The sequence below is a fragment of the Aegilops tauschii genome, chromosome 7 (assembly GCF_002575655.3).
Source record: "Aegilops tauschii subsp. strangulata cultivar AL8/78 chromosome 7, Aet v6.0, whole genome shotgun sequence".
In the NCBI taxonomy this organism is placed as follows: domain Eukaryota; kingdom Viridiplantae; phylum Streptophyta; class Magnoliopsida; order Poales; family Poaceae; genus Aegilops; species Aegilops tauschii.
The window spans coordinates 536,999,831-537,016,458 of record NC_053041.3 but is presented as its reverse complement, the minus strand read 5'-3'; the positions used below and the strand labels follow the sequence as shown (position 1 = coordinate 537,016,458).

The 16,628-nt window shown below is 43.6% G+C and overlaps 1 protein-coding gene and 2 long non-coding RNA genes across 4 annotated transcripts; 2 read left to right on the top strand and 1 right to left on the bottom strand.

The window, feature by feature from the left end:
- Positions 1 to 2,005: 2,005 nt before the first annotated feature.
- On the bottom strand, positions 2,006 to 10,302 carry LOC109774732 (protein SEMI-ROLLED LEAF 2). 2 transcript variants are annotated; one of them, XM_020333496.4, is made up of 20 exons: positions 10,196 to 10,302; positions 9,195 to 9,338; positions 9,027 to 9,101; positions 8,822 to 8,937; positions 8,571 to 8,685; positions 8,348 to 8,476; positions 7,598 to 7,645; positions 7,070 to 7,260; positions 6,793 to 6,989; positions 6,420 to 6,706; positions 6,092 to 6,241; positions 5,470 to 5,991; positions 5,202 to 5,351; positions 4,778 to 4,853; positions 4,419 to 4,543; positions 3,635 to 3,835; positions 3,411 to 3,548; positions 3,173 to 3,295; positions 2,723 to 2,941; positions 2,006 to 2,605 (listed from the first exon to the last, which is right to left on the bottom strand). In XM_020333496.4, the coding sequence occupies exons 2-20, from the start codon at positions 9,327 to 9,329 to the stop codon at positions 2,438 to 2,440; spliced, it is 3,165 nt and encodes a 1,054-aa protein (XP_020189085.1). In that variant the 5' UTR covers positions 9,330 to 9,338; positions 10,196 to 10,302; the 3' UTR covers positions 2,006 to 2,437. The 2 variants fall into 2 exon arrangements, with proteins under 2 accessions (XP_020189085.1, XP_020189084.1); XM_020333495.4 differs by having other exon boundaries at positions 9,781 to 10,267.
- Positions 10,303 to 11,485: 1,183 nt separating this feature from the next.
- Positions 11,486 to 13,018, top strand: LOC123494719 (uncharacterized). Its single transcript, XR_006666319.2, has 3 exons — positions 11,486 to 11,893; positions 12,792 to 12,920; positions 13,000 to 13,018. It is a non-coding gene; the product is annotated as an uncharacterized lncRNA (long non-coding RNA).
- Positions 13,016 to 16,012, top strand: LOC123494718 (uncharacterized). Its single transcript, XR_006666318.2, has 7 exons — positions 13,016 to 13,084; positions 13,273 to 13,344; positions 13,643 to 14,112; positions 14,182 to 14,227; positions 14,447 to 14,606; positions 15,063 to 15,500; positions 15,633 to 16,012. It is a non-coding gene; the product is annotated as an uncharacterized lncRNA (long non-coding RNA).
- Positions 16,013 to 16,628: the final 616 nt, after the last annotated feature.

Genomic DNA, 16,628 nt, shown 5'->3' with positions numbered 1-16,628 from the left:
TCTTTGCAGCTTGGTCCTTTGGCCTCGTCTTCGTCGCACCAGTGTGGCTTCTGGTGCCGACGTAAGGTCTATGAGAAATAATGGAGGTTCGACTCTTGGATTTGTGACTCTTTCGATGATGACTACTTCTCGTGCAGGGCGCTGGTTCGTCAAGACCGTATGGTGTTGATGACTTCATGCCCGCGGTAAACAACAGTAAGCTAGCTCCGGCGATGAAGCATTGGGGGTGGCTCGTCATCAGCCCGTTGGGGAGGAAGAAGACGGTCGGCTCCCTAAGGATCTCGTTGTAACTTTTTTATTTTCCAAGAAGTCTTTCTGCACTTATTTCCAGGATGTCTGCACTGATGATTTGGTTTATGGGTCATATTACATTTTCGTAACGAGGAAAAAAGAAATGACGATTAAGTAGGATTGAATAGTTCCCTTCTACTACTAGCATTCACTGACCAAGTAGGATTGATTCTACTAGCATTCACTGACCACAGAGTGAAGCAGCTGGGAGGTAATACCGGTCTAAGCTGAGAACGATCGGTGAGCTTATTTTTGTCGACACGAATTTTCTCGGCAATCAGGTACAAAGATCATGCTACTGTGTCTTATTAATTTCGCCGTTGAGAGTTGTGACGCGCGTACGCGTTTCCTTCCGTATGCATGATCACAAGAAAACGGCCATCTCAACTGCCCCGTACTACTATATTATGGTTATTATGATTATACCGAACTAAACCAAATTAACTACTACCACGTATGTATCTTTCGCTTGAATTTCCCAGAAGAAAAACTATCATGAGACGTGATCTTTTATTTTTATTATTTTTCTGATGATGATGCCGGCTGAGGTAAGGCAGCCACGTTCCAGTGGCCGACCAGCGAGTGGCATGCATATTCGCAGATATATATAGCACCAGTAAAATATGACAAGGCGAAAATCGTGAGGAGCATTTCCCTTTTCCACGGTCAAATTAATCCAGCAAAAGCTAGCCACGCTAAGCCTTTACTGCAAAGGTGTTTGCTCGAGTCAAATCGGCTTTACTGCGAGAGATCGGACAGAGTACATACAATCTCAAAAGGAGAGGAGAAGAATGATGTTTTGTTACTCGAGTCAAAAATTAAACCGGTTGCGTCTCTCCACGACGGGCGTGGTGCATGACCTGTGACAACGAAATCATACTGTAGATTGGAGACAGATGAACGTACACTTGCCTGAAGACTGTAACGGTCCACGGCTAGCTTGATTAATCAGATGAGTCACTGCCTGCTGCATGATTTGGTCAAAAGATGCTGCTCAGTTCCCAGAGAATATTAGGAACACATATTCGTATCCAAATCGAGGGACACAACTGCCAACTTCCAACATTTACAAAGGAAAAGTGAGAGGGGGAAAACGCGGCAAGAGCTAGACTTGCCGTCCCTCTTTTCTTTTGAAACGGGGGCAAAATGCTTGCCTCATTCATTAATTAAGGGGTTTAGAGTACACGGAAGCAGCTTAATATCTAGCCCGTCAACAAAAGTAACATCAACCGATTAATCTCGCGGCATGATAGCGCTCAGGTGTCAGCTCCCCCGGTGACCCAAAGCTTGGCCTCATCCTATATAAGCTTTACAATGTAGAATGGTGGTGTCGATTTCTTCCCGAAGACGTTAGCGTTCCTCCCATTCCAGATGACCCAAGAGATGAGCACCGTGACTCTGTGAGGGTGGTCATGGCATTCCGGTGATCTTCGACATGTTGGTCCATCAATTCTTGACAGATCTGTCGGCAATGCCCCTAAGCCGAGCCACTCCTTCACCGTCCTCCACACTCGCAACTCTTGCATAAAGTGCATAGGCCACAATTGCGTTGCAATTATGCAATGGCTAAATGCTGTACAGATGGAAAGAAGGAAACCTTTCGATTCAGGTGTCAGGCCAAATTCAGATCATCGCACCTGCCTGATTCGATCTCAACAATGGCAATCATTCAGATGCATGTTCTGGTAGATGGGGGAGCACTTCTTTGTACACATATTATACACACCATTTTCATCATATATTCCTGCAATCTGCTGCCATTGTGGCAGCATGTTATGTTACATGGATGCAAACACTTCTGCGCCAGAAGGCACCAGAAGGCACTGCTCCCCCCAGTCCCTCTCTACGCGTCACCGAGATGGAGATAATATACAAGACAGCAACCAACCTATATACCACTATTATACACAAAGAATGGAAAGAATGGGTGCTGAATCCGGTCGACCCTCTAACAGCGCGTGCGCGCGCGCGCGGATATATTACAGCCTTTTTCCGGCAAAAAACCATCAATGGGCATTGCCACATTTCTGGTGAGCAACCTGAGATCCTGATCCGTGCGAACTACGTACCTGTTTCGGTACTACCATGCGTCGAGACGTGACACGACAGACTTGCTGCTGCTGCTCCGGGCTGAAACTCATTCGCCTCAGCAGCCTGCAGCCCTGAGGAAGTTGTCATAGGGGCTTGACGCCGGCAGCTTCAGGAAATGTTGCTGGAAGGGATCATCTGCCGGCTGCGGGTTGCCGGTGTTCGTGTACTCAGGGTAACCCTTGAAGTTGTCGTCGGCGAACGGGTTCGTGCTCTGCGCCCCGGCCTGCATAGACAAAGCCTCGTTGGTTTCAGCATCTTGCTAAAATGTACTGCTAATCTGCTTCTCTCGGGTGCGTTGAAACAGACCGAAGAATGGTCTGCAGAGTGGAAAGTATGCTACCTGAGGCAACGGCGGATCATGGAAGAGAGCCATCTCCATCTGGCTGGGCTGATGGCTTGGCAGCGGAGCTGCTTGCATGTTCGTCTGGAAGCTCATGAAGGTAGACATCTTCTGCTGTTTCCCCATCGTCAGGGCTTCGCATTGGCTAGTCATTTCCATGTATGGCATGTCTGCTGACACAAAAGATTTTTCCGTATGATGTGCAGGGTCTGCGCCGACCTATGAAATGGCAAAATGATGACAAATGTAAGTTAATGAAGCGGCCATTCTGTTCAGATTGTGCGATTTCAATCCTGATAAACCTCGACTGTCTGCTTTTCTAGAGATAATCTGCCTAGATATGCTACTAGAGGACAGATAGTTGCTGACAGAACCGGTAATCAACTCATGCCAGGCTATCTTATCATGACAGTACCCAAAGAAAAGCATGGGATTCTGACAAGGACATACTGTTTCGAGAAGCTGATCAATACTCATAAGATCTGCAGTAGGTACAGATGTTGCAGAAGCTGCTGTACTTCCTGAAGCTTCCCCAAAGATATCGTTCTCATTTCCCAGGTCAATCAGCATAGCCTATTGAACACACTCAATTAGCAACAAAAGTAATCGAAGAATACAGTGGTCCAAAATTATGGTGGTTTCAGAAGTAAAAGCTGTAGGCAAATATATATGTGGGGGACACACATACCTCTTCATGGTGGCCATTCTCATGAGATCCTGATACTGAATGCTCAGCAGATTCTTCAAAGAACTGATTGCTCATTGGGCACATGTCATCGGGAGCGAAGTCACTTAGCAGTTGGCTTCTCACACTGTGCAACTCTGCCTGCAGACACAGAAAAGTCAAAAAACAGCTGCATGGAAATTGGTTCAAACGATGAACCTAATACCAAGTGAGAAGGTGAACATTACATCAATAATATTTGCTATATTGTTCATGATTGTAGAGACGATGCACTCTCGAGATTGATTTTCTGATACTTCTATTGCTTCAAGGGCCTTCAACGCGCTAGCATTGTCCTCTGGTGATCCGTATATTTTCGATGGGTTATCAGGGGAATCTTTCACAGCCTGAAGTTTACTATCATCCACTATATGGAGGAATGGATCGCCCTAGGTAAAACACCAACAAACGCAAGATATAAGGTCTATGTCAACATGAAGTAGAGATGCAATGAAAATATGTTCAATGGCAACACAGTGAACAAGTCTAATTTGTTAATCTCCAGAATAAACAGAGATGCAACTGAAATCCATCTAGTATGTGTTACACAAATTAGGAATAGTAACATAAGCATGGTGGACAAATAAATGAGGATGACCATGGTCTGTGAATTTCACTATATTTACCAAATGAATTCTAAAAACCACAGTACATTGTCGATGGCAAGAAAACAATAAAGGAAGGTATACAAGTGATTGTCATTATTATACTTATACATGTTTAATGTGACAATTCAGGTGATTGTGTGGTAAACAAAATTTTCAGTAAAGGCCATGGACTTGTGATATGAACATGAACAGTTGGGAAAAACAAGAAATTCTGGAAAGTAACAAGAATGGGCTAATGTCTTCATCCCACTTAAAATATCTAAGCATATCATTTCGCAGGATCATGTCTTGTTTGGGAGGTTACACTACCATAATCAAAAAATATATACCAGAAACCAAACAAGGGAGATCTTTTATCACATACCGTTTTGTCATTAATCATCTGTTTACAGATTGGAATAAGAGGTGCCACATTGAAAGCTCTTGAAGAGAAAATTGTCATGGCTGTAGCCAGAGTAAACAAGGAGCGGCGTCGAGATGGTGGTAATTCTACAAGGTTAACAAACAGAAAACTCAGATAGGTGCAAAAGAGTCAAAACTGAATTCTAGTGTAAGGTTATTATTAGAACGTCATATTATATTGTTGAACAATTATTACAGCATCATGATTCATGAACAACATAAGTTTTAGATTATATATTTTCTACAAAAAAAAAAGGTTACGCGGAACACTGCATTTATATTTACAGCTAATAATGCTTATAGTCAATTAGACTGTGTTACCTGCTTCAGTTAGTGAATAGTGCCTCAAAGCAAATGCAACCTGAAAGCTCTGAGTAAGAGCCTCAAGAATGGATGCCTGGAAGAGCAAAGGAAGGAAAACCATAAGAAAAGAGGATATCATGAATTCATGATAGAGATATCATTCTGGTTTTGAGCTGAAGCACGAATAGATGTTAATTCATTAGAAGAAATAGAAATAAAACACTTTGCTCTTTTGGGTGTCAACTGCCTGAAACTGTATAACACTTTGCTCCCCAGTGTTGATACTCATCCGCAAAGTGGAACATTTAGTTCCGCAAAGTGGATCCTTGGTTAGGATGAGATTAAGGTTTTGCATTAAATATCTAGTGTCTGTTTTACAAGCACATAATCATGCCAAGAATGATGAAGAAAAGAAAAGAATTTTATTGGAAGAGTAGGTTACCTTGCATCCAGAAAACAACAAAAGCAAGCTGTAGGTATGAGCAATGGCTTCATAGTTTGCAGGAGTGTTCTCAGGAGATACTGCTTGAGCCCAAATGGATGTCAGCAAAAGGGTGATCTGACGACTACTCAACTTCAGCAAAAGTGTATCCTGAACGCATTCAATATATTGCAGAAATGATTATTCATGGTAATAAATATTTTACTCAAAGGTCATTGACTTTTTAGTTAATAATCCTGAATTGAAGAAAGATTATTTATGGAGGTACCATTTCATCATCTGACTTGCTTGAGGATTTTTTTTCTTCCTTCACAGACATAGAAGGTGCTCTCAGAGCCATTGAAGGACCTCTAAGAACAATGGAGGGAGCTTTAACAGATGAAGGAGCTCTCAAAGCCATTGATGGACCTTTTTTCATGGAGAAGTTAGGCATTCTCATGCTACTGCGGCGGCTTTGAGACACAGGTAGCTTTTGCCGATTAGCACTTCCAGTCTCTTCACTAACGCCGTGCGAATTACTCTTGCTTTCTCCTTGTGAATTGTCAGAGTGCTTATCCTTTTTCAACTTGTCAAAGATAGCAGCTGAAGATGAAAACACGGAGACAGCCCTAGAGAGTGTTCTCTGCATGTCATGTGCCCTAGCCTGGCTTGTAGCACTTGCTTGAAGTATAGGGGAAACGGAGGAGGGGACCAAGACAATAGCAAATATGCGGTGGGCAGCCACACGAGCTTCATGATCAGGGTGGATCATTGTTAAGAGTAACTGATGAAATAGAGCTTCTGGGAACACCTGACAGCATATAAAGAAGATAAATTTCCGAAGCAGAAAATGGTACTGCTGCCTGAGATGAATTTAAGCACTTCACTTTTTTTTTGCTTCAAGATTATACCTTATTCTGATATTGAATATTTGGCACAGACGCAATTATTTGAGCTGTGCGATAAACAGCAGCCGCAGTTGATCTGGCCACAACAGGAGTGCTTGAAATGTTCTCTAGCATCACCGCCATCATATCAAGAACTGGCCCAGCATCAGATACCTGATCAACACAATAGTCTTAATGATCCGTCCATGCATTTTGGAGAGATCTTCACTTGAAGATAACTATATAATTGCACAGCTCAGACTTCTGGAGGGCATCAGTTAAAATCTTGTATTTACAGAAGGAACAAGCAGATAAAGCATAAAATTTCAGATGAACAGAAAAGAAAACATACCTTCTTTGCCAGTTCCACTAGGCATTCATCTATGGCTTTTCGGTATTTTTCGTTCCTTTTTACTAGCTCCACATCTTTGCTACCAAGAGTAATATGGAATGTTCTCTTTAAATGCCTGACTAGATCACTTATGGCACCTATAGTTGCTACTGAAGCCTGAGCATTAGATTGCTCTGCAAGGATAGCTGCCACTTCCACGATGCTAAGCTGCATGTCTGGTTGCTTCACCATTGCTTTGTTTTCAATATGCTTTATCAGTAGAGCCAGCAGTAAGTGCATGTTTAGCCCTGTGTAAGTCATTTAAACAAAATAAGAAACTGGGTTGCTTTAATACGACATACTTCTATGTTCTCATAGAATGCAAATGAAGTACCTGAGTGTTCCACTAACAGTTGCATGTCTAACAATACACACAGAGCAAGTCCATTATCTGGTGACCAGGAACTACTGCTACCAAAGCACCGGAACACAGACTCTAAGATACGACGGAATGTTGTTGCCTCCCTAGCAAACTTTGCCATATTGTGCACACAGATTCTGGACCAAAGCTTAGGATCCTTAGCATCTTCCCTGCAGCACAGGAGTCTGTTGAGAAGCCAACTACAGAATAAAAATCAAACAGACAAAGAGTAGGAATACAGTTATATTACGTAGGCAGGTTAACTCCTCCCTTAGCATTAACTATGCTCTCCCAGGTGGGGATCTCGATAATGACAAAGGGGGAGTTATTTTCCTCTGTTTTGGGGACTTCTTGTGCAAATTCATTGTCTGGAACTTTGGTAACTTGGTCATCAATCTGGGCCCTCTGAGGTTTGTAGTTTTCCAATACAACTTCAACAACCTGGAAATGAATATATAAAAAGAAAAGCTATGATGGAACAATTGGAAATACGGTCTACTTGTGCAAGGAGTTGAAATCTGATACTAACCAAAATAAATACCAATAAGAAAACTCCCACGCATTAGCAAGTTACATATCTCTTCTCTAGAAGTGGTCTTGATATTTTTTTAACTTAACAATTATATGACAACCTCTTAAGAGAGGCAGTTCATGGTCATTTCACCTATACTAGCTGGGTTAGGATTTAGATAGGCCAGGAATGAAGCATAGTTTTTTTATGCAGTAAATATGACAAAGAAAGATACAGAAAGAAAAGTACTGTGCAGATATTACTTACATTATCAAACTCTGACGAGATATGAGAAAGCTCTCCCATGAACCAGATCTGTTTAACACAAGAAGAATATTATGACTGCTGATAATATTTGGTTTGTAAGATCCATATGTTTAGAGTAATTAGTGTATAAGCTTGAGGAAAGTAGTTAGTGTATAATAAATGAATGACACTTCCATTTTACATCATTCATGTGAGTCCTATGACTACACTGGAGCACAAATAGAAAACCTAGAAAATAAATTAGAGCAATAGAGGATAATATGGATACAATTGGAGTGAGCATCCTTGGTTGTAGAAATAAGTTGTGAGAATGAATGGATCTATCTAGAATTTCTGTTGGGAAACAGTAACTGGATGTCAAGTCCGCTTGAAAGATATTTAGTTAGCATTTACTCCCTCCGTTCAGTATTATAAGATGTTTTAACTTTTTCTGAATCGGATGAATATAGATGCGTTTTAGTGTGTTTGTTCACACATTTCAATCCGTATGTAGTCCATATTAAGATATCCAAAAGGTCTTATAATAGTGGACGGAGGAAGTACTATTTATTGCTTATGATATTTCATTCATCAAATGATAAGGAATGCACCAAATTCTAATATAAAATATGTGTGTCAGATGTGTTATTTTGAACCTCTTTTGGCAATGACAGTCTCCTACACTTGAAATTGTCCCATTCACTTCACCATTTTTAGCAATCAACGTTAAGATGTAGTACTTGTTTGATATTGTGTTGTGATAGAGCGTACCATAGCTGAAAGAGCTTGCAGGCCTGCAGCACGCAGTGAAGTTGCTCTCTGATCCTCTCCTGCTTCTTGAGCTAGTTCACAAAGTCTTGGAACCAGCCCTTCTAGATTGAACTGATATGTACCATCCACCTGGAATACACAAGAATGTAAACACAAAATAGGCGTTATGCCATTTTAGGTATCGAATAATGCCATCCACTGAGGATTAGGCCAACGGGCATACCTGATTGACAGCAAAATCAAACAAGGTTTCACAAGCTATTATGCGCATGTCATCCTGCCTCTTTTGATCCAAAAGTGTGTGTACAATGCTTAGTAAGCTACTCGCAAGCAGTGGCCTGCATTGAGCAAATCACCTTCATATTTATTGCCATTCAGATATAATAAATGTCACTAGGATGGTGCTCATTTCTGCAAATAATCTTATGGAATCTAGTGACATGAGCAAACAGATAGTTGGAAAGTAAGACTGACATTTGTTCTTTGCAAGAAACCAGCAGTCTGCGGTATATCAGCATCACCACTTTTGCAAAACCATACTGCTCGGCTCTTAATTCCTTGTAAATCCTTTGCTCCAGGTAAACTGTGATCTGCTCAAATATGAACACACATTAGAATGCACGCAAGTTACCAAAACAATTGAGTAAACATTTCAGGTTGTGAAGAGAAGAGGGGGAACCTTGGGCACTCGAAGAGGGTTCTTGGCGGCGTACTCGCACAGCTTCCCGATCCTTCTCTCATTTGGTTCTTCGTCCTACATCGCAAAAGCACAAGATGATTTTTACATTGATCCGGAACACCGGCTAGTGCCGCATCATGGTAACATGAAAGACGGAGATGGCCCAACCTGTGATCTGGGGAAGATTTCAGCAAGGATCTTCTTGTACCGCTTAACGGGTTGCCTGGACCGTGCCCTGAGCCCGGGGCAGAAGTAGCACAGGGCCCCGCACACTGGCAGGACCTTCCGCGATATCACACCCATCCTCTACTACTGCAGGCAGAATTGATAATGCACATGTTAATTAGTGTCATTGCAACGTGCTTTGGCAATTACTAGCATCAGCCCCTTACGAACACCACACAACAATGCCATTGGCGCGCGCGCTAGCATCAATCCCTTACAAACACCCCATGACGCAAGTTCTCACAATGTCATCGACGCAGGCGCGCCATCGAACAGCCGACCAATGATATGGATTCAGAATTGACGAAATCAGGCTGCGAGTTTCCCCCCAAACCTACCAGGTCAAGCTACATTTTGGTCAAACCCGAGTTGGTGAATGGAATCATTTCGAGAGTTTTGCCCGTGGCGATCGGCAAAGCAGAATCGAAACCTAGCTGCAACACGACCGCATCGTCCGCGATGACACAACACAACCACAATTCAGACGGCACCAATGCGGAGACACGACGAGAGGAAGCGAGTCGCGTACATTTACTACGAGGGCCAAGCCGGCCTGTCGGTGGGTCGGATCGGGCGGCGGCGGCGGCGACGGCGACGTGGGGAACGCGGTGGGCGCCAGCCGCGGCGCCGGTGGTGGTGGTGGGTGGGTGGGTGGGCGGTGGTCGTCCTCTCCGCCTCCTGCCTGCCGCTCCGGGCGAGAGAGACGCGGGGCGGGGGTGGGTGGTGGAGGGGAGGGAGACGCGGGCGGGGTGGTGGTGGTGGTGGGAGAGAGGCTCGCGCGCGGGGTGGCACGCCCCACGGTGGTTATTCACCAACGGGCCTCGGGTTTTGCCCCATTGCGCTGCGCTGTGCTGGTGCCGGAGGGGCGCGCGCGCGCGCGAGCGGGCGGGGTGGGGGTAGGTGGAAGGGACGGGAGGGAGGGAAGGGGTGGTGGCGCCCCTCACCGTTCGTGCGCCCGAGGTGGCCGCCGGAACGCACGGCGCCGCGTGCGCGATTTTCACTGCAAAAAAGGCTGCAACTTTTTTTCCTTTCATTGCGAAAATATAGAGACTGGAAACAGATTATTTTTTTTCCTTTCATTGCGAAAATATAGAGACTGGAAACAGAAGGTGAAGCTGCCAGCTGCAGGACGGAGGACATGCTGACCGGTGAGGCTGGGCGGCGGATTCGGACGGTGGCACATGGCATGCCATCCCATCCCATCCATCCAAATGTGCGATTTTAGAAAAGAATAGAGAGTGCATGGCTCATCCAGATGTGACATGATTGTGGCCCTTGTGTTTTTTTTTATACAGTACAATCAAAGTCTTTTTTGTTGGTGTCGTTGCTGCTGCTTTTTTTTAAATCATAAATTTTCAATGAAAATTTTGTTTGTATCATTAAAAAAAATTGACATTCGAGAAAAGTTCATGGATTGATGGATGGATGGACGGCCTTGTTAAGTTGATGCTCGCGTGCGTGCGTTACGTTGACATTTTATTTTGTACTACGCTTTTAGTATACATGTTTTGTTTAGTGGGCCCATAGGAACGATATTATGCGGATGCTAGCAGAGGTGCTAGATCTGCATAGTGTCGGCCCTGGGGTGTTACATGATCACATGTCGATCACCGTTTCAATGAAGGGCGTAGCCAAGCCCAAGGCTGTCAGGGCCATGGTCTGGGTGGTGAGACTAGATTGATTCGTTCAGTGTAGCAACTTTAACATTATTTTAGCACTGTAGCTAGTGATTGGCCTAGGGCTTGCTCAGGACTTGGCACAATCCTGGCTATGATACTGATTTCAATCATAATCTAGAGCTCCAGAAAAAATAGGTAGTCAAACAAGTTCATTGTGTTGAAAAATATGGTCACATGAGTGTTAGTTAAAATGCATTTTCATATGATAAAGAGTGAACTAAAGTCATGACAATCCCATTGTTAGAGTCCAGAACAAAATGAAGCCTCCTAAGGCCATGTGATTTTGGACCGTCCGATTGCGTGTCCAAACGAGATCTGGCCGTTGGATCGTGTGATGGAGAGAGCCTGGCCGTCGGATCGTGTGATGGAGAGAGCCTGGCCGTCGGATCAAATGCAAACACTGCTATCCATGCCACCGCCAGTAATTTCCATGCCCCACCGAGGGCATTCTCGTCTTTTCACACATGGAGGTATAAAAGACAACACCCCTGTGGTGAAACCCTAGCTGCCTCTCTCCTTTCCCACTCTCACCCGACCCCCTCCCGTTTCCTCTCACCCGACCCCCTCCCGTTTCCTCCCACCCCTCACGCCGCCACCCTGCCTCCTCTCCTCCCGTGGCCGTCGACCACCCTCCCCGCCCCGCGTCTTCGCTCAGTCGCCGACTCGCTCCCCGCCAGCCATCCTCCCTACCCGCCGCCGCCACCATCCTCCCCGTCCGCCGCCGCCGCCACCATCCTCCCAGTCCGTCGTCGCCACGCCATCCCTGCCACCTACCCGACGGCACTGTGAAGGACGCGACCAAAGAGGGAGGGCGTCGCCGGTGTGGTGGAGGGTGAAGGAGGTGCACGTGGCAAGGTTGTCGTGCCTCCCTGCGGATCCGTGCTGGCCGGCGACGAGGTGGCCACCAGGGTGCAGCACGCTCCATACTACGACGTCAACTGCCACCACCGGGCTCCCCCGAAGGTAAGCCCACTTCTCCATAGTTTCCTCCTCTCTCTTTCTTGTGGATTTGCCTGTTGTCCTAGAGGAAATTACGTGAGTCAAGATATTCTCCTTTTGATACCCGTACATAGATATTTCCTGCAAAATTTGCAGATTAGGTCAGTCATGATATCCTCTATGCTCTAGGACAACAAACAGTGAACAAAAACCTTTAATTTTTTAGTGTATCTTGTGATTATTTTTTTGTAATGCCTTCATCACTAGATCCTGGCTCCGAAAGATGTGGGAACTGTTCAGTGTATCTTGTGCTTAATTTCTTTTGTAATGCCTCTCTCGCCAGATCGAGACTCTGAAAGATGTGGGAGTTACAGAAGTTGTGTTGGCCATCAATTAACACTGGAAATTTAATTAATCTCTCTATAGTTAATTGTATTGCCCTGCAACGGTGTAATACCAGATACAACTGCAGCAATTTATCGATCCAATTTGAGTAAGTTGCAGTGCAGTTGCTTGGTTTGCTGCCTACTACAAGGCGATTGACAACCTGCTCTTTTGCTTACGTGTTTGTCGGAAAGAGACAGGGGAAAATCCCTCTAAAGTATGATTCCAGAATTCTCATATGAAGCTAATCTGCTCTTTTGCTTGCGTGTGTGCCAGAAAGAGTCAGGGGCAAATCTCTCGAAAGTATGATTCCAGAATTCTCATATGAAGCTATGTATTTTGATCAATTCCTATATATATGTTTGTGGGGTGTACTACCTTTTGTTATGATTCGTGAAGTACCACATAACTTTGATCCTTGTCTGCTATTATGTGATGCCATTGATTGTTATGTATGCTTGCTCCTACCTCTTTCTTTCAGAAATACCATTTGTTTGGATTACTTCCTATTTTAATTAACCATGCTTTTTATGCACAGATTGGTTGGATAGAGATGGCTCGAAGGTTTTGTGGGTAGAATGTGAGATATCTCAATTAAAGTTCCGTGAAGAAAGATCCCAAATGATGGCATGTTGTGATGCTACTCGATGGCTTGTTGGCTAAATTGGTAGGTGGACCAATCCGTGTACTTATTATCCATCATGTATTTTCATTCGCAGTTATTTACTTCGGGACTTATGTTGCAGATGGAAGGATAATGAATTAAGGTGATTAACCCCGGTAGGCAAGGGATGCGAGGAGGCAGCAAGCATAGTTGCAGTGCGGAGCAAGGCAAGCTTTCTGACCCATTGTTTTGCTATGGTTGCTCTATTGTTTCACATGTTTATTCTCCTTGCAGGAGTAGTAGTATTTCTTCTAGAATAGTTTTGTTGTTGTTCATGGGAGATCCCAAAGAATTTTTTTCTCTGTTCTTCCTTTTAGTGAATCGACTAAGCTGATTTGGGGCTTCTTCTTGATAGCATCGAGCAAGGCAACACTGCTCGGCTAGGTATTTTCTTCCATGGCCGCCAAATCAAAGGTCTAAGTCCCAGGTGAATCTGTGCTCCTTTTGAATCTTCTCTCTCTAGCATATCCCCTTACCACGATTCATATTTTGTACCTCAATTTCGTTCCTACAAGTGATGAATAATCTCTGTACCATATTCATACCCCATGTTTTGGTGGCCTTTTTGTGCTTGCTCCATCTATTTTACATTTTAAATTGATTGTGCCTGGTGCTACAAACCATGGTATAAATGCTAGCGTCCAGTCAGGATTTATTCAAAGCATGATCTTTGTTTAATTATGTCAGTAAAAAATCTCATGTATGATTCTGACATGAATATGTAGGTGCAATCTCACACAAAGGAAGAGACAAGATAATTTGATGACAATGACTCGTGAATGGAAATAAAACACCAGCGGGAATGATTTACTCTTTTTTTCCTAGCTTAAGTTATTGATTGAGACGGCGATTCATGCTGTTATTATAATTTTACACCCTTGTGTTCTTGGCAAATATTACGTTATTTGGTTCATATGAATGAGCACTTTTGATGTTGTCTGCTTTCCTGAATGAACCCTTGATTTAGAACTACATGACTGTCATGTTGCCATATGTGGTATCCTTTCCTGTTCATATAAATCTGCAACATGGGTGTTACTCATGTTTCCTCAACCAACTTATAGTCACTTTTGACTGGCAAGTGTATCTTAACGGGCATTCTGATCTATCTTTTTTGTTAGCTGCAGGTTCAAAAGCGCAGTGATGATATTTTCTTACAGTTACTTCAATTACAACACCTGGTTTATCTTTAAGGGTAATCAGTTTTGTTTGCACTAAAAATAATACGTGTTCTTATCCCATTAACTCGAGTGTGTTATTACAGGTTGCAGGAACATGAATTGGCGGCAGCTCAGCTGGCTGTTGTTTATGTAAGAAATTACTTTCTTCATTTTGGATTGCTCATGATTATTCTGTCTTCAATAAACCTGTCATAGTAACATATTATGTGACACTTTTCCTATAAATGGTTTAATAGCTTTCTGGTCCCAAATCATGTTGTCGATTGACTTTGGCGTTATTTCATTACTTTTGATCATTTTGAATCTGAAAAGCAATAGTACTCATACATTTGATTTGATTTTACGCAGGCTGAAATAATACTGATGCTCAATCCATATCTCGACTTCTCATTTCTGAACATTAGAAATGCTGAGCAGTCCATGGAAGCTTGCCTATGCTGCTTCTGTGCAACATTATTTCTCTGGACCTTTTTGCCTCCGCAGCTCTAGACATGAACTTCCTGATACGGTAATAAAATCCAGGTGGAAAGCCCTCCCATATACATTAAATTTGCTTGCTTTGGCATCTTACTTCCTCTAAATTTTAAATAGGATATTCTTGAGACATAGTTTTAGGAAATAGTTTGGTTTCAGTCAACATGCAACATATGTGGTGCATTATATAAGCTAAGCTGGGCTATTGAAGTAATTGTTCTTTAGCTATTCCTTTGCATTTCTTAATATGATGTTGGTATAGCCATGATGGCTCCTGTGTCGTTCTTTGGTTTTCTTGGAATTTTTTTCCTTTGGCTAACAAATAGTAGTTCATCAGTTTCACAGACTTTAGTTGCCTGCTAGCTTCTTAGCAGCAGTTTAGCTTTGTTTGCGGTTATATATGGTTGTGAGCTGCAGAAACCATCATGTCCTGCAAATTGTTTCTATACAATGCTAATTCCTTTATCGCTCAATTATTGGGGGTACTCAGCTTGGATTTCAGACCTACATTCAGTCAGTCATCTGTTGGCAGTTTAGTTGTGTGAAGCACCTATATTGTTTGTCAGCATCTCCTTTACATATAGAAGAGACCTTATCAAAAGCAAATTATGAGGATGCTAATTCCTTTATCGTTCAATTCTTGGGGGTACTCAACTTGGATTTCAGACCTACATTCATTCAGTCATCCGTTGGCAGTTTAGTTGTGTGAAGCACCTATATTGTTTGTCAGCATCTCCTTTACATATAGAAGAGACCTTATCAAAAGCAAATTATGAGGAACTAAAAGAAAAGGCTAGATTTATAAATGTGGTGCTCTCTCTTCCTGTTGGTGTGAGGCGGACAGATGCCACCTACTTCCAGATAAGCTCGGCTGCTCTCCCTTCAACTCATGCCGATGGCAGCGCGTCCTCCCTTCCCTTCGGGCAAGGTCAGCTTTTTTCCTTCCTCTTATGCTTGCTTCGTGATGTAGATCTTGCGTATCTGATCCATGTCTACCTATTTTATGCAACATTGTTGGCCTCTTGGTGATTCTTGGTGTGTGATGGGCTCTTGCACACAGAGGGAGTTGGAGCTGTTCCGGTGACCGGCAGAGGAAGGGTACGCCGTGAGGCGGCCCCGTCGGATAACGTAGCAACCCTTCCAGCAACCAATTCAACTGCGGTTTTGCTCTCTGTATTTCTGTGACGGTCTTTTAGTTGTGGACAACCTTTATAAAACGAATGTTCTAGGCTCTAGGTCACTGCTACTATATACTTTTTAGCTTTAGTTCCCTTTATTGATTGCGATTTATCTAAAAAGTTGTTTAGTTTATCCACCTGGATTGAAAAGCATGCTCTGACTTGCTTAAAGGATATCTAGTTATGTAGTTAGACCGGTTGAGGTACAACATTACATGTTGACTATAGGCACATGTTCATTATATGTACGCTGGTAATTAAAGTGGTGTTGTTGCTACTCTATATAATATGATCATTAGCCATATAATGCCAATTTCTGATAGCTCCTTGTATTGCTTCAGTTTTAATTAAGTGATGGTTGCAGCCTATGACTGGGATAACCACACTACAAAAAAAAGACACATCCTTGACATTTTGGGCCGAACGAAATTTTTTCTGTCATACATATGACACTTCTATGACGATAATTGTGACAAAACCCGGTATCATCATAGATGTGGTGGGCTCCTACTTCTATGACAAAAAATCATGACGGAAAGTGGGCTTTTCGTCCTGGGCGGGCCGGAGACGCAGCTGCATGACATTCTTTGGGCCGTCCATGACGGAAAAACCGTGGTAGAAGCGAGGGGGAGGAAAATTTTGGGGAGTTCCCGGTTACGGTGGGAGGTCGGGGGCCGAGCGATGCGCGTTTCTCTCGTACACGTACGCGCGTGTGTGCGAGGCGTTGGCTCTAACTGAACCCGAGCGAGGCATTGGGCTCTAACTGAACCCGAGCGATTGCACTGCAGGCTACGCGTTACTGAACCCGAGCGATCGATCGATGGCTGTTAACTGAACCCGATCGAGCGATTCCTTCGCTACTGCTGCTAACTGAAGCC

Coding starts and splice junctions, on each gene's coding strand:
- LOC109774732 (XM_020333496.4), bottom strand. CDS start 9,329: ATGGGTGTGATATCGCGGAAGGTCCTGCCAGTGTGCGGGGCCCTGTGC. Junction 8,477..8,570: donor TTGATTTTGCTGTCAATCAG/GTATGCCCGTTG, acceptor TGTGTATTCCAG/GTGGATGGTACATATCAGTT. Junction 5,352..5,469: donor GCAAGTCAGATGATGAAATG/GTACCTCCATAA, acceptor GAATGCGTTCAG/GATACACTTTTGCTGAAGTT.